Source organism: Bos indicus, chromosome 15 (genome assembly GCF_029378745.1).
Source record: "Bos indicus isolate NIAB-ARS_2022 breed Sahiwal x Tharparkar chromosome 15, NIAB-ARS_B.indTharparkar_mat_pri_1.0, whole genome shotgun sequence".
NCBI classification, from domain to species: Eukaryota; Metazoa; Chordata; class Mammalia; order Artiodactyla; family Bovidae; genus Bos; species Bos indicus.
Genome location: NC_091774.1, coordinates 43,262,386 through 43,284,390, shown reverse-complemented (window position 1 = coordinate 43,284,390; position 22,005 = coordinate 43,262,386). Strand labels below are relative to the sequence as shown.

The window sequence follows — 22,005 nt, the reverse complement described above, 5'->3', positions numbered from 1 at the left end:
TCACATACCGAGGCCCTGGGCAGAGACATGACTTCTAGCCACCTCTGTCTGGTGAGGCTCAAGCAATGTGGTCATGGAAGGAACCCCCAGCCTCACCTGCTAAACTCAGCTGCCACCAGGAAATTCAGATGTTGACAGAGGCAATGGGTGGGCCCATGTCAGACAGCATCTGCATGTAAAAGTGGGTGTGTGCTCGTGCAAGTGTACAGGTATGAATATGCAGCCGCCGCCTGTTGTCTGTGTGTGCGTGGCTGCGTTTGTGTGTAAGTGCTCCCCTTACAGCGACTTCTTTCCCAGCCTAGCCTGTGCTGGGTGCTGGTGCCTTGCACACACCTATCATGACTTGTATCACGGTACTTTATCTGTAGGATGCTATATTAATTTTCTGTTGCTGTTGTAACAAATCACTACAAACTTAGTGGCTTAAAACAGCAGACTTATTATCTTACACTTCTGGAGGTCAGAGTCCAGAGTGGGTCTCACTGGGCTAAAATGAAGGCGTCAGCAGGGCTGTATCCCTTTTGGAGGTACTCCCGGCTTTTGGGGGCTGCCCACGTTCCGTGGCTCATGGCCCCTTCTGTCTTCGAAGCCAGCGATGGCTGAGTGAGTCTTTCTTAGATCACGTCACTCTGACGTTCGCTTCTGCCTCCCTCTTCTGCATGTAAGGACTCTTGTGATGATATGGGGCCCATCTGGGCTGGTCTCTGGAGGTCAGTTGATGGGTAGCCTTAATTCCATCTGCAACTGTAATTCTCCTTTGCCACGCTGCATAGCTTGTTGGCAAGTCCTGGGGATGAGGGCGGGGATGACATTGTTCTGTGTCAGATATGCTCTGCCCCTTCTGTCACTTGTGACCTCTTTGGGCCTGTGCTGGGTCTGATTGATCTGCATGCCCCTCTGGAGCAGGACACTGGCCAGCTGGCCCTAGGTGCTTATTACATATTTGTTGAATAAATCTGATTCAGCCAACAGCTTATGGAGAATCCGTTTTGTGTTGGGTACTTTGACATCACAGTTTTTCCTCCCATTTGATAGGTGAGGAAGATAAAGCTCAGAGAAGTTAGGACCCACCCAAGGCCAAAGAGCTAGTTAGTGGCAGAGCAGAAGCTCAGTGTACCCTGACCTCGGGTCAGCAAGGCTGACACCTTAGTTCCTTCGAGTCTGGGATGCTGAGAGAGACCAGTCCTGGACCTTTGGTGGTGGCCATGAAAATGCATCTCTTGAGTTTCAGGCTGGCCTCTGCCACTGTGCTCACACCCACCGCTGTTTGCTCCCAGGCCTGCGGGCTGCCCTTGACAGGCAGTCCTGGCATGAGGATTCCCCACTGGACTTGTTGCTGTCTTAGGCCTAAACTGCCACCTTAGACTCTTCTACTCTCCCTCTGTGCTCCTGTCTCTCCCTGGTAGGGTTCAGACCTCCATCAGTTTGGTGTCTCTCCCAGCTCCCCTGACTCCCTACCTACTTCTCACTGGAAATGTCTCACACAGAGGAGATGGGGAGGAGGATGCCATCCTGGTTGGTGGGGACCCCACATGGTCCCTGGAGCTGGTAGTAGCTCAAATGCTAGAAATTTCACTGGTGAGAACCCAGGGAAGTTTCCTAGAGATGAACTCTGTGGCAGGTGTGATAATTCAGGAATTTGAAAAATATGGGGGGAAGAGTGCCTTCAAAAGATGGGCCGCTTGCTTCTCACTTGTCCTGATGGCCCGCAAAGGGAGGAAGAGGGACTGTGAGCCCCCAACAAGCAGCTCGTGGGTGAGGGGGACAGCACGCAGCCTAGGTGGGGGGGCTACAAAGAGGCCCTTGCCTCTAGCAGTGGGGGACAGCTGTGGTGGAGTGGCAGGTAAGGACAAAGAGAGTTGCAGAGCTCCGGATGAGACTGAGCACTCGGCCAAGGTAGTTGTATGGGGGTCAGGCTGTACTGGGTAAATATGGCACCCTGAGGTCACTGAAGCTGCAGCCTCCCTGACCCTCTGGGCTGGCAGGTGTGGCCCACACTTCCTTGGGAGAACTCCCACCTCCCCTGCACTGAAAGATGCCACTGAGGCCTCGCTTCCACAGGGCAGCGGGTCCCCTCCCAGGAGCAGCACCTGCTTCCTCTCCTGTCTGCTAAGGACAATGATGAGGGTGGAATTCCAGAAGAATCTGGCTGGGGACATGCTGGGCCTGATAAGGGGGAAGGAAACTACCCTAGGAAAGAATAAGAACCACGGTGGGTACGGGCAGAAGGCAGGGGGATTTCCTGGGACTGGATTTGCGAGTGTTTGAGGCAGCTGGAATGGAAGACTGGATCAGCCAGAATCCATTGACGTGAGGGCACGTTCTTCAGACATAGAATTTCATACCCTAGCTAGGATGCCAGGGGGTGGAGCAGACGCTCCTAGAAGCCTTTTGGAAAAAGTCACAGCCAGCACTCAACAGAGTGGAAATACCCAAGTTTCCCTGGCAGACAGTAGAGAAGAAATTCATGACAGCTGAAGAAAGTGGCCACTTGGAGTGATGTATTATGTAAGGCCGGTATGGACAGGCAAGGACAGAGGGCCAGGCAAGTGGACAAGTGTATCGAGCATGGTGTCCCCAGGGGCCAAATGGATGGGCAGCCAATAGGTTCTGCTTAACGTTATCAGCCGGGGAAGCAGACAGGAATGGAGGAGCAGGAGTGGGGCAGCAGAAAGTCAGGGTCCCTACTCAGTTCCCAGACCCGAGCCTGTTTTCAGACATGGAAGCCGTCTCCTGAAGAGGCGGCCAGGGCTCTAGGAAGAAGGACCCTGCAAAACAGCCATCAGTATGTATCATCATGATTCCTTCAGTTTTCCCCAAAGGTTTATAGCCATTTATTTGAGTGACTGTTCACTAGAGAAAGGGGGCCACCAGGCAGGTTTTGAGTCATATTAACACTTGGAGGCTCCAGGCATCTCGCAGGCTATTTGTCAGAGTGGGGCCCATGGAGGTCAGGGAACAAGTGGAATCCTGGCTACAACTGGGCTTGCACTGGGTCCACGACCCATGCAGTGTTTAATTAGAATTCACGTGCTCTGGACCCCACTCTGGGTACCTGGCCTAGTGGGCAGGAGCTGTCACAGCAGAGAAAGCTAAGTGGAAACTTCTGAAATTGCCTTCTCCTTGTTCCCTCATCCTGCTCAAGGTAATAGATAAAAAAACAACACCTCATCCCAGGGGTGATGGCAGAAACAAATGCCACCGTTAACAACTTAAAGGACGAATGGGTGGCGGTCCTACCATCTCTCCATTTAATTCACCAGTCTGACCTTTGCAGAAGTTGACCAGATCCTGGAAGAAGACTGCAGGCTTCACCAAGTGATAGCTCTGTTTGCAGCTGCTGTGCCTGTGGAATCATTCCTAGAGCAGATTCATAAGGCTTTAGGTATGCACTTTGCGGTCATTTGGCAAATGCCTTCTTTTCCATTCCAATTTGAAAAGAGGATCAGAAACAGTTCACGTTCACATGAGATGAACAACAATATTCATTTACAGTTTCACCTCGGGGCTACATTAACTGTCTTGCCCTTTGTCATAATATAATCCCCAGAGATCAGAGCCATGTGAGTATCACAGTGATCCATTACATCAGTGACACCGTGGTGGTGAGACAGGGTGAGCAAGAGGCGCCTCTGTGCTGGAGGCCGTGGCGAGGTCACACGCTGTGTAGAGCAAGGCATAGAAACCTGCGAAGACTCAGGGGCCTGACACTCCAGTGGTTTGTAAGGGGCTCAGCAGCCAGGGGTATGCAAGGATATCCCCTCCCAAGTAAAAGAAACAGGTGTATCTTGTATCTTTTACAGTGAAGACAGCACAGGGCCTGGCTACCCTTGGTGGAAGGTTGCTCTTGGTTAGAGACAGCACCTTACTCTGGGAGAGATGGAAGGCTGCCGGCCGCTGGTGGGTCCCCTAACAGGACCAGGCACTCAGAAGGTCCAGGCTGCAGTGCAGTCCTGCGTTGGGTCATACCATTTGGCAGACTCTCTGGTGCTGGAAGCGTCAGTAGTGGGAAAGGGAAAAGATGTGGTATGGGGCTTATGGAGAGTCCCAGGGATGCTGCAGCAGGCTGCACTATCAGGGACAGAGGATTACACACCTTTGAAAAATAAATTTTAGAAGCTTTATTATGTTATGGCCGCACTGGGTCTCTGTTGCTGCAGGTGAGCTTTCTCTGCTTGTGCTGAGCGGCGGCTGCTCTTTGCGATGGTGCCCCGGCTTCTCACTGCGGTGGTTTCTCTTGTAGAGCACGGTCTCAATAGTCATGATGCACGTGCCTGGTTGCTCTGTGGCATGTGAGATCTTCCTAGACCAGGGATCAAACCAGTGTCACTTGCATTGCAAACAGGATTCTTAACCCCTGGGCCACCAGGGAAGTCCCCGATTATAAACCTTTTGAGAAACAGTTTCTGGCCTGTTACTAGGCTCTGGTAGAGACAGAACGTCAGATCACAGGAGGCATCTCAAACCGCCCAGTCTGAGTTGGGGTGTGTTGGATGTGTCAGTTCATTGAGTCGGATGGGCCTGGCAGTAGACCAGCGTAAGAGGAAAACGCTCCCTCTGCAGCCGAGCCTGAGTGGGGCCGGAGCGCACCAGGAGACCGCATGAGGACGCAGCCGGGCCCGGCCCCTGACTTGCACCTACGGCCACATGGAGGTCCTGCATAACCAGCTGGAAGAGGAGGGACAAGCCTGAGCTTGGTTTATGGATGGGTTGGTTTGGTACATGCCTACGAGCTGCGGGTGGGCAGTAGCTGTATGACAGAGACCTAAAGGGAAACGGAAAATATTCCTGCTGGGTAGGGCTGTGAGCAGAGTACCTGGTCATGTACTTTGTAGACAAAGAGTGGCCCAAGGTAGTGAGCAGATACATACCCTCCTGGGCAATGGCCAACTGCCTGTTTGGTCAGGGGCCTGGAAGGAGAAGAACGGGAAGATTAGGGACGAGGAGATGTAGGGTAGAGACAAGTGGATGGACACATGGGGGAAACACGAAGATTTTATTTTTAAATTTATTTTGGCTATGTAGGCTCTTTGTTGTGGCACGCAGGTATCTCTCGTTGCCCTGCACAGGCTTAGTTGCCCCTCGGCATGTGGGATCTTAGTTCCCTGACCAGGTATCGAACCTACACCCCCTGCACTGGAAGGCAGATTCCTAATCACTGGACCACCAGGGAAGTCATCATGCAAGATTTCAGTGCCACATGTTAATGCCCATTAGAAAGCACCTGGCACATTGGAGGCAGTGAACAATAAGTAAACAAAATGACCTGGATGGTTGACACTAGCTGGTCCTTGTCATTGCTATGCGGGACCAGCAGGATGAGCCCGAGTGGGGTGGCCACAGTGGCAAAGGCAGAGCCAGGCAAGGGCTGACTTGGCCCACCGGCACAGACTTCCACATCCCAAGGCTGCTCCAGGTACTGCTCCCTCTCCGTGCCCAGCCTGCCAGCAGCAGAGACCTATGCTGAGCCCGCATGTGGCCCTCCTCCTGCCTGGGGCAGGTCAGCTACCTCAGGCACTTTCCATCCTGGAAGGGCCAGTGGTTCATCTTCACAGGGATGGAAATCTCCTTTGAGTTTGCCCTTCCTGACCAGAGAGCCTCAGTCAGCACCACTGCCCGGGAACTTACAGAAGGTCTGATCCAAAGGCATGGATTCCACACAGCTGAGCATTTGACCAGGGACACAGGAAGGGTCCTGCTGAACCACGGCTCATGGCTGTCACCAAGGCGACGACTCATGTGTCCAGGAACCAGCAGGGGTCCTTGACCCTGATCAGCAGAAGACAGGGCTGCTTCTACACGATGGGGGCAGGAAGGAGGGTGACTTTCTAGCCACTCAAGTAATCCCCACTGTAACCCAAGGAGACCTGTGCAGCAGTCCTGACCTGAGACAGGTTTGATTACCCTGGTCCTCCCTCAGAGTTGGGAAGATCTGGAGAGAGAAACGGCAACCCACTCCAGTATTCTTGCCTGGGAAATCCCATGGACAGAGGAGCCTATGGGGCTACAGTTCATAGGGTCACAGAGTCGGAAACGACTTAGCAACTAAACAACAACAACCTCCTTCAATGAAGGCTTGGATCACATCTCCAGGAGAGTCCTCAGCATACCCTGAGGTGGCTGAGGGTGAGGGGAACTCAGAATGGAGAGTGGGAAGAGGGAGGGCATGAGATGAACTGCATCAAGGGCGCTGTATTAGTCCTTGGACTCGCCTCTGAGTTTGGCTAGAAGAGAGGCCCAGGGGAAACTGGGAGGAACTTCTCTGGAAGCTGGCTGTGAGAGGTGCTCTGTGACCACGGTGAGAAGACCCCCTGGGTATCTGAGTGCACAGCCTGTGTGTGACTGTGGGCCCCAGCTGCTGCTGCATTTTGGAATCCACTGCTGTTTGTTTCCCTGGCTGCAGCATGCTGATGGCTGAACGGGGTGGGTGTCCCAGGCTGTCCTGGGGAGGTGTGGGGTTGCTCTGATGATTCGTGATGTCCTGAGGACTTCTCATCTGCCTTGCCGAGCTTCCTTAGAGTTACTCCACAGTCTGAGTCTCTCACCCAGCTTTTCCTCCTCCCTCCCTTCCCTGGGTCTTTGACAAGGTCATGCCTGCATGCTGGTCTCCTGACTCTCCCAACCTCCCCTACTTTGCTGCGCATTTGGCGCCTGCTTCTCAGAGGACTGGGACGAACACGTCTGTTAGCACCACTCAAAGCAGGATCCTTGGACCAGCAGCCTCAGTGTCACCTGCGAGCATATTAGGAATATGGAATGTCAAGTCCCCTCTCAATCCTACTGAGTCAGGATCTTCATTTTAGCAAGATGATTCATACACACGCTACAATTTGTGAAGCGCTGATTTAGATGCTTTGGTCTCTTTCAGCAAATCCTTTCCATCACAGTTTGGAGCCTCAGTTGCTGCAAAGGTGAATCCTTGGAATCACAAGTTCACAGATCAGGGTCCTTCATTTTATAGGTCAAAGCCTTAAAGTTAAGATGTAGTTCAAGGTCTTATCACGAATTAGATGCAGCACGGAGGTCCCTCACCTCCCACTTTGGCTCTGCTTTGAGCAGGTTGCTTGCTCTAAATCTGCCTTGCCTAGCATAGTAGCCCAGGAATGTGGCTAGTTGTGGTATAATTTTAAAAAGTTTTTTTTTTGGATCTTTGTCCTGGGTTTGTGACATGGAGTTGCTAAAACCTTTAGAACTTCCTGAGTGAAAGGCGTGCCTTTGTTATTCATAATAAGTCCCTCTGCCCACACCTGTGTTTATGTGAATGCAGTGACTCAGGCTGGGCCCCTAGATAGCTTCAGGGTGGTTACCAGAAAGAACTACGTGCGAACGGGGTGTGGGAAATTACACCTCCAGGGGGACTGGAGAGTGGGTTATGAAAAAATCCTGACGGGATGTAGAGAGCTTCCCAGCTGGCGACCACAAAGAGGGGCTGGGAGGGCACAGGCCACCCACCCTCTCTCCGATCCTTGCCCCACGCATCCCTTCCTTGTGGCTGTTGCTTCCTTAGGACACACTGATAAGCACAGACCACGCACTTCCTGAGCTGTGCATGTTATTCTGCACAATCACTGAACCCGAGGAGGGGGTTGTGCATTGGTCAAAAGTCTGGTGGCCCCTGGGACTTGCAAGTGGCATCTGAAGGGGGGACACTCATGTGGGACCAAGCCCTCAACTATGGGGTCTGGGCTGACTCTGAGGAGGAAGCGTCTGAACTGGATGAACTGCGGGACACCCAGCTGTATGGGGGAACTGGAGAAGGGAGTGAGGAACGACAGGAATTTTGTATGAGAAATGGTGTTGGAAAAAAGATAACATACTGGTCCAAACTGAGATAGACCGTAGGTGCAAAATACTCACTGGGTTTTGAGGAGTCAGTATGAACTAGTTCATGAGAAATTTTTTGTACTGATTATTTCAACATGTCAATTTTGATAGATTACAGTAAATAAATTATTGAAAAGATAAAATGTTATAAAACTTTATCAACTTCTTTTTACTTTTTAAAAAAGATTCACAGTGGCTTGATTATATTTCTATTTGGCAGTACTGCTCCAAGTCTTATCTCTTCATCCATACTGTTGCAGGAAAGGGGGTCCCTTCCAGGGCCCAAAACTGGGCTCTTGTCTAGCACTCGGAAATGAATTGTCTGAGGAGACACATGTGCTGACAAAGCAAGAGATTTTATTGGGAAAGGGCACCCGGGCGGAGAGCAGGAGGGTAAGGGAACCCAGGAGAACTGCTGTCACGTGGCTTGCAGTCTTGGGTTTTATGGTGATGGGATTAGTTTCCGGGTTGTCCTTAGCCAGTCATTCTGACTCAGAGCCTTTCCTGGTGGTGCTCACCTTGTTCAGCCAAGATGGATGCCAGAGAGGAGGATTCTGGGAGGTGGTCAGACAGGTGCTATCTCCCTTGACCTTTCCCGAACTCTTCTGGTTGGTGGAGGCTTATTTGGTTCCCTGTTCCTTACCAGGACTGCCTGTCATAGAACAACTCACGCAAATGGTTACTATGGTGCCTGGCCAGGGTGGGCGGTTTCAATCAGTGTGCTTCCCCTGACAATACTGTTTTATTCTTGGCTTAATTCATAGCTCTGATTGCTGAAATGCTGAGGGCATTTCCTGGTTATCAGCCTGAGATCTTGAGATTATTCAGAAGTTCTTTGAGATAATGGAGTTACTTAACAAGTCTTAAAACAACTCCGAATGAAATATCTATAAAAGTCAATTTTCATTGAGAAACAAATTAGCCGTACTATTAACAGTTAACACTCCACCTCTGGAGTGAGGTCATCGGGTAGAGGGGCTAGGGAGGTAAGATGAAGAACCTGGGCTGAAGGTTTTGGGGGGGTGGCCTGTGCTCCCCTGGGGCTGCAAGAACCCAGGCATAGAAAGGCCTTGTCAGGGGAGCCGCAGGGCCAGGGCTCCAGGCCCTAGTCTTTCTTCCTTGGAACCCAGTACCCTTCTCCCCACACAGCTAAGGTTGAGGAACGAAGGGCGGCCTGACACTCTTGGGCTCGACTCCCAGCTGTTTCCCTTGTTAGTCATGTCAGGGTCACAGCATGCAGAATGGCAGGTCCCAGGAGTCCTGGAGACTCAGGAAATTGGAAGGCTCAGGAGGGCGACGATGGGGCCCTTCCTTCTCCCTGGATCTCCAGACTTGGGGGTTCAGCCCTGAGAACCTGCATTCTGTTGGCTCCCCATCCAGATGTAATCGGGGTCCCCAAGGTAAACTCCAAGAGCTTAACGAGAGGAAGTATGGTCCAGACTGTGCTGTTTAATAACTTCCTGAAGCAGAAAAATCTGCTTCTGGACTAGCGTTTGATTTCTCCTGCCTAAAATTCTTGCCAGTTGCCATATGCCACAGGTGGCGAAACTGCAACCTGGAAGAGGTAAAGGATTTAACCAACTTCACACAGCTCATCAGAGGCACAGGGCGGGCCTCTTCCCTAAACTCTGCAGCAGTGTGTTCAGAACCAGGGCAGTGACGACATTAATAAACCAAGACAAGAGATGGGTTATGCTGTGCTTTACCCTTGAACTTTTAGTCCCGTGTATGAATCATGAGTGTGGCCTCCTAAGTGTCCCGCAACGCACAATGAGCTCTATTTCAGTAAGTGAGGGATGCTTTTTCTTAAGAAATGTTTAATTCAAGGTGGTTAGTGAATACAAGGCATGTAGTGCCTTCATGAAAGTTAAAAGAATCCAGTTACAAAAGAAGCACTGTGTAAAGTCTCAAATAGCTGAAGGTACAGTGGGCTCCATATTTTACAGAGTACAAAAAATTATTTCATATACAAAGAAAAATACAAATAATGTGCAAAAACATTTTCACAGGTGGCAATTTATAAAATGAAAATGATAGAAAAATCCTTCATTCTTATTTTCCCCGAATTTCTTATATATTAACACAGTTCTGTTTCCTAGTGTGTAGATAATTTTAAATTTGAAAATCTGATTTATTTTTCATCTACAAAGTGGCTTTTTAAAAAGGGAACCATTTTAAAATTACTGAAATCTTATGAATGAATCAGTTAATTTTATATTAAATTATAAGCAGACTACCTGAAAAACAAGGGTATAGAAATCATATATACATATTTTTGAAACATTAGTTTGGTATTTAACATATTAACATTTCAAAACAAATGTGATGATCTAGCTACCTACGACTCCAGCTGACCAGTGGCTGTTGCAGAAAAGCTGTCTCTGTTCACTGTGAGCAAACAGCATTCCTGTATCTCAAGCTGGACAAACACAGGTTATCAAAAGTACAGAAAATCTAACCGACTAAACAAGTCCTTAAGTTCACGTGCAGAGGTGCTGTTTGGGTATCCAGTCACGCCACGGTGCGACCGTGGCTATACAGCCCTTGTCACAGGGGTGGTGTGCTCATAAACAGCTGGCTTCTGCCTCTCCAACATCTTCACTTTATTAGAGTTCAGTGCAAGTGGCTGTTTTGTGAATTAGTGCATTCAGCTTTCTGCATGTTATTTTGTGTAAGAAGCTGTCAGGGAGCAGAAGAATACATGGGACCATGAAGTCCTGGATCCTCAGGGCACCTTTGGCCTAGGAAAACTCAGTGTTTTGGAAGCGGTGTTTTCCTGCATTGGCCTGGTGATTACTGCACCATTCCCTGGCCAATCTTTCCCATCAGGCTATTCTGTGTGCCCCTTGGCCTGCCTGAGCACTGGTGGTCTTGCTGTGAACCCCAGCGCTGAGCAGGGATCCTGGAAGCACCTTCGGCAGCACCAGAGAACCAAGTATCTCTAAGGTTGGGCAATAAGAGCAGGAGCCTCCAATGGGAAACCTAGGCAGAATGGAAGATAGTCTTGGAGGATTTTGAGTTTTGCTTGTCAGGAAGTTCTCCAAGGAAGTTATGACCTTGGAGAAGAGAAAGGATCCTGCTTTCATGAAGAAGGACCCAGGTGGGTGGTAGCCGCTTGGCTAGGGGATGGGTGACAGATGGCTCAGGAAACATTCTTCTGATCCCTAACCACAAGGGATTGTCCTAACCACTAGGTTAGAACAACCTAGTGCACGATGCAGGGAGGGCCTGGGGCTCTTGACCAGACTTGTGTGACACATCTACTCCGGCTAAGAAGATGTAGCAACTGCCGAGAGAGGGGAATGGCTAAGTCTGGGCAGGAGAACCTCAGGCCCTAGGATGACTCATCAGAACTGAGCAGGAAGCTGTCAGCTCTTCAAGGATTCATGCACTTTTTTCCTATCTGGCAGCACAAGCCCTTCCTCCCTCTTCTGTGTGGGTTGACCATGGGTATCAGGCATCAGAGATACAGCTCTGGATCCTGTCCATCCACTGCTGGGCACTCTGTCCATCCTGGGCACAGAAGTTATACACACGTTTGCTGGTCTTGAGCTGCAAAAACAAAGGAAGAGAAGCAGAGATGAGGGCAGGGCTAGTCTACAGGTTTGGTCATGTGAGCTAATCAATCCCTGAGACCTTCCCTTTTCATGCTACCCTGGAACCTCCGTTATTTCTCTGCCCTCCACTGTACTGCCATTGTGTATGGAAGTGATTTTACTTTCCTGGTCCCCAGAGTCACAGGGGATCTTAACAGAAGGGTCTGCAGAGAAGACAGATATTCCAGAAAAGCCTGACTTTGTACCTTATTGACTAAGGAAGAGGGTGTGGAATAGCTGGAGCTTCTTGCCTCACCCATGTACTGCAGCCATGCAGCAAAGGAGCCAAGAAGACTGAGCTTCATCCACATCATGCTGGGGTTGGCTTTCACATTCCCTTCCCATCTCTTTCTCTAAGTCTTCAGCTGGGGCCTCACTGGGAGTTCAGAGTCAGGGAAATGGCCTCACAGCCCTGAGCAGGGCACTAGAATAAGACCTGTGTTTGGTATGAAGTCTTGCTTGGCTCTGGGGACTACATAAGTCCCCTATCATGTGGCCCATAAAATGTCCCAAGGCCTGCTGAAGATGTCAGGGAAGACAGGCATCATGTGTGACTAATGATGTTTTTTTTGGATGATCAAGCTTGAAGACAACAAGATATAAAAGGGAAGTAACATCTGTTCTTGACAGAAGGTGGTGAGTGAATAACAATATTTAACAAGGAGTTCCTCTGCTTCCAAGTGTAGTTGGATACCTTTTGAAGAAGTCTTTTGTGCAAAGCAACACGCAGCCTTTATGAGCCACAGGGACAGCGGGGAGAGGTCAGGTTTGGGGATTAAGAGTGCTGGCTTCAGGTTCTGCAGCAGTTCCCACAGCCAGGGTGGGGCTGTGGCCCATCGGTAGTCACCATCAGCTGCTCTGAGGCCCTGTCATTCTTGGAGTGGATGGACTGACTGTAAGGGATTACGTGCAGAGAGCCAGGAAAAGACAAGGTCAACTTACATCAAAGAAAGCCTTGTCACTCGTGTGCTTCGGGGCGCCCATGCTGGGGCCGGCAGGGATGACCATTTCTACTTCAGCCAGGTCGATGTGGCCCTTACAGCTGGTGTCCTCACCCGAGTCATAGTATCGCAGCTGGAACCAAAGGACACGTGGGGTATGAGACTCAGGAAGGGGGACAGCAGGGCTTTGCAAAAGGTATCTGAATACTTTCCCATATCTTGTTCAACTATGTCTGGGAGAACAGACAAGAAATTAAAAACACTGCTTCTAGGAAGAAGAATTAGGTAGCTGGGAGAGAGGGTAAAAAGACACATTTTTTGAAATTTGAATAAATGTATTATAAAAGAATAAAAACATCAACAACTGTAAAAATATATGGAACATATGAATAGGGGGTTAATGTTTAGAATATATACAAAATTCCTAGAGATTGAGAAGAAAAAGATAAACAACCTAATAGAAAACTGATCGAAGGATTTCAACTGGCAACTCACAGAAAAAATTTGAGCGACATATAAACATCTGAAAAGGTGAAGAGCCTCAACAGTCAAAGGTAAATGAAATCGATGAGATTTCACTTTTCACATAGATTAAGAAATATTTCAAATGGCTGACAATATTCAGGTTGAATGGAAGGCATGAGGTATTCGTAAGCACCGTTTGTGGGGTTATAATTAGTCAGAAACCTATTAGAGGACAATCTGGCAATATGAACTAAAACTTAAAATGCTTATCCCTATTGCTACACCTTTCCCTTTTTATCTTACAGAAAGACTCCCACAAGCATGCAAAGGCACACAAATAAAGAGGCTTCCTTCAGCACTCCCTCTACCAGCTAAGGACTGAACAGATGTATCTGCCTGTCAGTAGGGTGTTGGTTAATTAAATGATGTACATCAATAGTATGGGATGCTATACAACATTTAAGAAATAAGATCTGTGTGAACTGGGAGGAAAATATGTTCAAGCTATACTGTATTTGAAAAGCTGATTTCCAAATAGCATGTAGATATGAAGTGATTTTTGAAAAACAATGAAGAGCTCAACATTTGACTGATGGTTACTATGTGTAAGGACTGGATTTCACTTGAACTCTATCAGTCTGGATTTCAGAAAGTTACATGGCAGGAATGTGTCTGGTGCCTCCATCACTGTGATTCTGGCCTCAGACTTCTCTCTGCCTCTCTCTGCAGGCATGGTAGGAGCAGGACAAATAGAAAACCGTACACCTTTTGTATTAAATCTAAAAGACTGTCAAGAATGCAAGTATAATTTGACGTTACTGTAAATTATAGAAACATCATGACATTCTCCTATGTTTTATTTAGTGGTTTAATGGGACTTTTCTACACAATGTAGGCTCTAATTTCAGAGACAGTGCTGTTTAAAGTCCAGTTGCCTAAAACGGGCTTCCACTGCATATCTGTAAAAAAAAAAATTCTCTGTATCTGTAATCCAGCAGGATCCTGTGTAACCTTTATGAAACTCCTTGAGCAGAGTGAAAGGTGGTTGATCCCCACATAAAGTGTTCATCTGGCAGGAGTCATCTAGATGCAGCTCCAACCAGAGCACCGTACTGGGGTACAGCCCGTATCTTTCTCAGGAGACTCCATGTTACACATAAATGCACTGAGAATCTGCTCAAGGCTGACCGGTCAGTTCTAAGGCAGAGTGACGTCTCCGGTCAGACCATGGGAGGACACGTGACTCTCCAGTGAATGATACAAAGAGGCTGGAAGTTTGCCTAGTGTCCCCCTACCCTCCAAGATCACCGGAGCAAAGATTCTGACTCTAAGGACTGTGGGGAGAGCGGGGGGGCTAGAGCCATAGCAGAGAACCTAACAGTGGGGAAAAGACTTCCAGCATGGTCTGGGAGGTCCAGGCTAGTGTCCGCCCACTGTGGATTTCAGGTTTGCATGGGCACATCCCTTTCTGCCTATTTTAAAGCTCCCGCCCTCCTCTGTTGCTGTCCCCTTTGAGGGATAATGATGCCTTCTTTAGTACAGGGATGGGCACAGAGAAGGTGTTCAAGAAATGTTTGTTGAATAAATTAACGCCCTCGACTCTGAATGGATGCTTTGTGCTGTCGAGACGAAGTGATCTGTACTCTGGAGAGTGTGCACAGGCGTGGGCTCTGTATGTGCGTGTGGTATGCAACACGCTGAAACCCTGAGGTCCTCTCCTGGCCTGGTTGTGGACAGCAGGCAGCAGGAGATGCATGAGCATTAAAAAGCAGAGTTTTGTTGCTCTTAATGCTCTGGGCGCCAGGTCACTGCCTCCGTCGCACACACCCGCACTTTCTCAGAGGGCTGCTGCGTGCTCTCTCACTGGGTCCATGGAGGAGCCCCCAGGTAGCTGGTGGGAGGCCTCAGGGAAGCATTCTGTACATGGGGGCTGTGTGTGTCTGCTGAGAGTCACACAACAGCCAGGGACGGAGGCTCGCCTGGGCAGAAGTGACTGCTATAGGTTGTGATGGGGTTTATTACCTGATGCTTTGTTACATCCAAAACAAACCAACGGGGCTTCCAGCCTTTCAGCAAAGCCCCTCTTTTGTACAGCGTTCCCTCAAAGGACCTAGAAGTAATGATGACGTGGCGGTTAATATGATTTTACTACGTACTGTAAAGGCGATATCTGTTGTTTTTGTTGGTCAAGTTTCTGTTTCCCCTAGATGATCCAAAAAAGATCAGTCGGAGCTCCCCCCAGAATTTCTCTACTAGGCTCTCAGGGAAAGACTGCCTCATTCTGCTGGGATTACCAAACTTGTGAGGTTTGGAGCTCTCAGCAGCCATCCTTTGTACCACGCTGGGGTTCACGCAGCCTGTACAGGAAGCAGAGCTGGTGAATGACAGAAGCCTGAAGGTAGCCTTCTCACTTCATGTGAGTAAATTCCTTTCTGATTGGGCGAGCATGTGCTGGATCTCAGAAGTCTGCCACTGGAGAAGCGCTCACTAACACACATTCCCTCAAAAGACCAGGCAGATAGGAGATAGTAGGACCTGCCACAAAAAACTACAACCTCCTGGCCTTATTTTAGTTGTAATTTTGACTTTTCCTCTTCCAAGAACCATCTAACACATTTAAAACAGAAACAAAGAATTAAAGAGGATCCATTTTAAGTTGATAGAACGTGGCATGGCCTAGGCCTGGCTGATTCGAGGGGGGCTGGGAGAGCCTCTGTCGCACCCCCGGGCAGGGCTCCCAACGTCCACCTGTTCTCGTCGTTCTTGGGCGTGTACTGGCTATACAGCGTGGCTGCTCTGCGGTCCACCCCGTTGGATGGGGAGACACCAGTGTTCTGCTCCTCTGCCAGGTTGCTGTCTGGAAGGTGCAGCTGAGGCCTCTTCTGATAAAAAGGGAGGTTGGTGGACACAGTTCCTGGGGAGCCTGAAGGGTATCTCTGGGGCTGAAAAAGACAGAACAGGAGATAGGAAGGCTTTACAAAGACTTTAAGCGACTGACCCGGTAATTTTACTTCTAAAAATTTACCTCAATAAAGAAACTGGACCATATATATGTCTATATAAAACATGTATAAAAAGATGCTTACCTTGGAGTCTTTTTTTATAATAGCAAAAAACTAGAAACTACCTAAATGTCTATCATTATGGGGCTAGTTAAAAAAAATATGTCTGAACAATGGGATTCTAGACATCTGTTACAAAGGGTGCTGATTTATATACGACAAATGGAAAAGACACGCATGCCATATATTAAGGAAAAAAGAAAGCAGGTTTTAAAACTATGTCTATAGTAAATCCCTTTTATATATGTGTTTAAAAGTCTGAAGGCATAGCGGTTTATTTCTACGTTATAAATTTTGGGTGACTTCTATTTTATAACTTCCTGTGTTATAAAGGAATACATATATCGTATTCATAATCAGAAAAAAAATTAACAAACTATTTTATTCTTCTGAGGAAAAAAGCAGTACATCCTCATCCACCCACGGCCTGTCTGATAACAGCCCCTGAGTTGCCACCTGAAGGCCAGAGATGGCGCCCCAAGAACCCCTTCTTACAGGGTCAGAGGACATCTTCTCCTGTACTCCATTCTCCTTGACCGCTCTGTGACATCTGACCCTGCTTACCTCTCCTTTCCTGAAGTGCTCTCATCTGTCCTAACCTCCCTCTGTTGCACTTGGAGCCGACCTGCTGTGGGTTTGGCTGGTGGCCGCCCTGTGTGTCAGCCGTGTTATCTGGGCCTGAGCCTGCACGCATGAGCCAGACGCCGCTGCCTCGCTGCGGGTTAATAGGACGCTAAGGTGTGGATGCTCAGGGGCTCAGCACAGCCCATTCCACATTTTACAGCTTAAGGGGTGGTGAGAAGCCGAAAATGGAGTATTTGGTATTAAAATATTTTTAGAGTAAATGTTTCTTAATTTAGAAACAAAAAGGGGGTGTGAACAACAGAGAGTGGCATATTTTATTGTTTTAAAATATTTGATTTTCCCTATTTCTCTGGCGCCAGCAAGATCTTGGCATTTCCTTCTTCCCTCCTCTCCTGTGGTAGAAGATCAGCTGAAACCACAGAGGTGCTGAGATAGAAAAGACCCAGTAATTTCCCCTGGATTTGGGGCACTGAACATAAGTATTATATCACTGTGGTAGAGTCAGACACTCAGGAAGTACTCGGTCGTTTGGAACTTTCTGCCCTGGACCCTCAAGGCACGACCCCTCTCTTTGGCCATACACCTCCTGGGTTACCGGTGGCAGAGGCCCCACCTGATCCAGTGCCCTCAAGAAGCTCAGCAGCAGCTCTTCAAAGGGCTTTGCCAACTCACATGGTCTGCTCTGGGCTCTTCTTTAAGGTCCACGTTTACCCGCTCCCACAGCTGCTGCCACTTCTCAGGGGTTTGGTTCAATTTATGCTCCAGTCTTTCAATTTCCTACAGAGAAATCAAAAGGGTTGTTGTTTTTTTTTTTTGACAGTTAAGTATTGGGTTGGTTAAGAAGTTCGTTTGGGCTTTTCCATAACAGCGGACAAACTCAAACGAACTTCTTTCACAGAAATCATGGTGCTCCCCAGAGCCACAGCTCCTCGGAGCCAGAGGAGGAGCACGACCAGAGCAGTGAAAGGCTGCAGCGAGCCCGGGCCAGAGGCCTCCCAAGCCAGGAACAGTGGTGGCGGGAGTGCTAGCTGGTGTGATACACTGTGGCAAAGATGATTTATTAGGATCTGTAACCAGGCCTCTTTGTACAGATGGCTTAAATAGAGAGATGAAATCTGTATCCCAAACACCTTCACCCTTGGCCAGCCCATAGGAAATCTCATGGCCACAGCAAAAGGTCAAGCACTAGGCCTATGTCCAGTCCCTAATAGCTGAGGTAGATGAGAAGTCTGTCCTGGACAGAGGAACCCCTTGACTCTGATGATTCAAACCAGATGTAGGGAGAATGAACCAAGAAATGCCCAAGGCCTGGCGTTTCCCTCGGCCAGGGAGACTGAGAGCAGAGCAGCGGCCTCTGTGACGGCGCGCTCACACACCCTTCTCCTGGTGGGAAGACTGAATGGAGAGGACTCTTCAGGAACTGTCTGGCCTGTGTCAGGGCTCAAACCCTTTCCTCAGGGCCACTGCTCTCATCATGGGGTTACTGCCAGAATGGCTTCACTCCAGAATATTCCTTGTAGAAGACGGCTGGCAGTACTCCCATCAGACCATCAGCTCCCCACACTTCTGACTGGAGGAGTAAGGCACCCACAGAAGTCATAACCCAGGCCTGACTCCGGCTCTTGGCCAGATGAAACAGCCGGGAAGCTGCAAACTGCTCTACTTGCTTGAATGCTTCCTCGTAATGATGAAAAACTCACTTCTACTAAGACTGTTTTCCAGTCCCTGCGCCTGGATCTCCAGGGATGCTGGGGAGCAGGTCTGGCTTCCGCATGTTCTATGGTGCTGGCAAGAATGCTAGCCCAGTGTGAGGAGAGCCATGGCCAGGAGCTGGTGAACCAGGCTTCACTCAGCCAGGTTCCCGAGGCCTCTTGTGCCTTCAGGAGCCCAGAGCCTTGGGAGTCTGGCTTCACGTGGTGACTTACACTGAAAAGGCTGGTGAGAGCGTCGGGCTGAGCGCAGCTGACATCATCGTAGCACGGCCACACGGTTCTCCTCTGGCTCTGGGGCCTGGCTCCTCCGGCCAGCTCAGAGTCTTCGGAGGGCAGCTGCTTGGGGGTCAGCATCATCCAGTCATACGAGGGCCCCGTGGAAAGCGTCTCCTCTATGTAGTAATCCCACTTCTTGAGGCTGGAAACGTTTACATTGGGCTTCAGGGCCTGTTTAAAGAAAATTCTGAAATGTAGTTTCATCCTGACCTCAAAGTAGCCCAAGCTTACTGGCAGGCCAGCCCCTAACACTGCAGGGTCCAGGGAAGAGGATGAACAGAGGTTCTGATGACATATGTCTATATATTTAAACATTACACATCAATATAACTATTAGATAAAGTATGTTCTATCTTCCTACTCTGACAAATATAACTTCCAAACGACCTAGAAGGCCAGGTTTCAGTTGAGAATTCTCAGACCCCTCCGCACTGGGGGAGGCTGGTCCCAGTTCCCAGTTGTTGGCCTAAACCCCTGCTCCTCCAGGCTCAGCTCTGTCCTACACTCTGAAGGTCTCTTACGAACATGCACATATACCCCAGCCCTGCAGCTGAACTCTGTCTGCTCCCTGACAAATGCTACTCCTTAGCTGCCCTTTGGCTTAGGAGTACACTTACTGGCTTAGGGAAGTGGTCTGGTAAGTAATTTGAATTTGGGCAAGGAATTGTGAAGTACCAGAGTGTGGTCTAGATGAAGGAGGAGCATCTAAGCGTGTACCCTTGGTTTCTCACACACCTCATGAGAAGGGTGCATCTGGAGAAAGGCCGGGGTGGGGTCCTATTGTTCTGGGGCTCACAGCCCAGCCTTTTTGCCCATGAGTGGTGGTGGAGAGCTCCACTCCACTGCAGAGCCTATTTCATGCAGACGGGCATGGCAGAGCGTGGCCGTCCCTGAGAAGTCAACCTTCGTGGGCTGGGCTCCAACCTTCCTGCTTCTCATAGGGTTTCTTCCATGGCTCTGGTATGAATGGATTTAGGGAAGTCTTATCTGAAGTATTTTAGGTTTTTCAGCTTAGACAGCATGCTGAGGTTTCAAGTTTTGTTTTCCCTTCCCAGGGCAAGTTGATTTGCTCTGAGTTTCTTGAAGTTATCCTTTCTATGTCTAGGGGGCCAGCTCCTAATTTTTCTGGTCAAGAATTTGGTAACAGACTTCATTGCATCATAATCTAAACCCAAAGTGTATCAACTTTTAAATAGCTTCTGGTATGAAACCTAGTCAAATGTTTATAAAAAGCTTAAACAGCTTATATACGCTCAAAGTAAGGAAAACTTCAACACAAAAATATCCCCAAAATGCAACATAAATGCTTTCTTTCTTTACCTCTATTTCCACTGGTGAATATAAATAATTAAAGAAAATGGGACTCCTCTTGTGCATTCTATCAATACACTCCCAAATACAAATTCCTTTTTTAGCATGCTTGTCTCCTTTATCATCAAATAAAGTTCCTGGAAAAAAAAAATCAGCAAAACAAAAGTCAAATAAATCAACAGTCTGCTTAAAAATGTGATGCATGTAGCAGATGAAAAATGGAGCATTTCGTATGGCTCTCGAAACATCACTGCATGCGCAAAAACCTTAGAAAATAAAAAGATAGGAAAGGACTGTAGCAAAGCTAAAGATAGGAATGGACTTCACAGCTATATGGAAACAAATCCAAATGGAAGGAAAACATGTGCTGAAGTTTTCCCAAGTATTGAGCAATACATCATGACTCCCCCCCAGGCCACATCCCACATCTATATCTAGATTCACAGAGGTCCATGCCAGCAGACATTCTACACATTTTTCCAAAAAGCTGGAAGGAAACTGATTTGATGAGACTCAGTTAAAAACATAATTTTATGTTTCTTTATAAAGTTGCTGGCTGTTTATTATGAAGCCATTTAAAGTGTCTTCTTTGGTAGTTCACATACACCACACATCGTGGTCAGGAGACTGTAGATGTCAGATGGGTGTGGTCTGTATCCTTGGGTGAGTTCAAAGCTGAGTTGGGGAGGGTGGCATTTCAGGCACTATATTTACACCTTTTAGTCTGTCACTCACATGAGCCCACTTTGTTTTAATAGAGAGGAAGGTGTGTTAGCATGAGGCGGGAGGTATTTCTTGAAAAGGCCAGGAAGAGTGCCTCTCGTGGCAGTGCTGTCTTTTCTTGCTTTAAATGAAAAGACTCAGTCAAAAGTTAATAAGCATTTTATTGACCATAAAATAATGTCTCATGCCCAAGACTGCACAAAATCTTATGAGGGGCCCCCAAGACGTGGAGTTTTAGGAGTTGGACATTACTTAGAGACTAAACTAGCACCAACACTAATTAATGTTTCTTCTCTACCTGTTAAGTGTAGAGTGCAGAACAGTAGTTCTCAACCCTGGCCACTCATTTAAAAAAGACAACAACAAAAAAAACAGGGGCTTCAAAAAGTCCCAGTACTTAGGTCTCACCTCAGACCAATTACAGAGTATGAGAATGGGCCCCAGATAAAAGTCATTTTAAAAAGTTCTCTAAGTGACTCTAATGTCCACTGTAACCAGCTCTACTTAATGTCTTCCCAACACAAGGGTGACTAAAAAATTAAGGTTTCTGATTGTGATGTATGGAATGACAATTTTATGAGTCAACAAAGGTCTGGAAGTTCAAATAGGAAAGGAAATGGTATCACCAGTAATGTCTCCCTTACCAAAAGTATGAAATATTGTACTAGACAAGTTTAATAGCATGCATTGAAAAACAGTATTTCTTGCTTTCATATGTTAAACTCAGAACATTAGTGAATATTTTCAGCCATTAAGAAAATCCTCTTTATGAATATTCAGTATGTATAATATACTGAAAATACACAGTAAACATAACATACTGCTTTTCTTTATTTCTTTTTACCCCTCCCTATAACAATAGCAGAGTAAGAACGTAAAATCCCCTTGGGCAATGTTTACACAGGGGCTGACCAGCTTTCAAGAATCTATTCTTTAGAACTGTTACTGCCATTAAAAATTATAATAACGGTGCTATCTAAAATTTATTGAGTTCTTACTATGTGGTAGCAACTGTGCTAAGAAATTTACAAATATTAATGTGGTCATCCTGGTCCAAAAAGCGGTGTGTGCTATTATTCTCCTCATTTTAAAGATGTGGAAACTGAGGAAACTCAGAGAGGAACCTAACCTGTCCTAAGTATCGATGCTTGGCTGGTAACTGGCAGTGTTGAAATTTAACTGTATTCTGTTTGCTCCAGAGCCCGTGGCCATAACTGCTATGCAAACTGCTTCCAGGGGAGCAGTAACCTACCAGAGTGTACCAGGGATGGGATGACTAGGAGTCAGGGGTTTCTCCATAAACAGCGCTACTGCTTGGAGATAAGAAGACAGTAATAAGCAGATTTACGTTTTCAAAGGTGCTACAGGATGACCACTAGCAGTCCCTAAGATCTGGCACAGCACAAAATCTCACTCGTTCATGTCCATTATACTTTCATAGTTCAGAATAAAACACTAAAATGGCCTTGCCACACTTGGGGGTGATTATTTAATTAGAGGTTTTAATTAA

The 22,005-nt window shown here is 47.8% G+C and overlaps 1 protein-coding gene across 2 annotated transcripts in view; it reads right to left on the bottom strand.

Moving 5' to 3' along the window:
• Positions 1-9,624: 9,624 nt before the first annotated feature.
• SBF2 (SET binding factor 2) overlaps positions 9,625-22,005 on the bottom strand; it is a 499,115-nt gene continuing 486,734 nt past the window's right edge. For both annotated transcript variants that reach the window (XM_070767584.1, XM_070767585.1), the window contains 7 exons: positions 19,782-19,909; positions 18,399-18,632; positions 17,146-17,250; positions 15,575-15,768; positions 14,849-14,936; positions 12,363-12,494; positions 9,625-11,376 (listed from right to left, as the gene is read on the bottom strand). In XM_070767584.1, the coding sequence (XP_070623685.1) occupies positions 11,278-11,376; positions 12,363-12,494; positions 14,849-14,936; positions 15,575-15,768; positions 17,146-17,250; positions 18,399-18,632; positions 19,782-19,909 (980 nt within the window). In that variant the 3' untranslated portion in view covers positions 9,625-11,277. The remainder of the gene's footprint in view (positions 11,377-12,362; positions 12,495-14,848; positions 14,937-15,574; positions 15,769-17,145; positions 17,251-18,398; positions 18,633-19,781; positions 19,910-22,005) is intronic.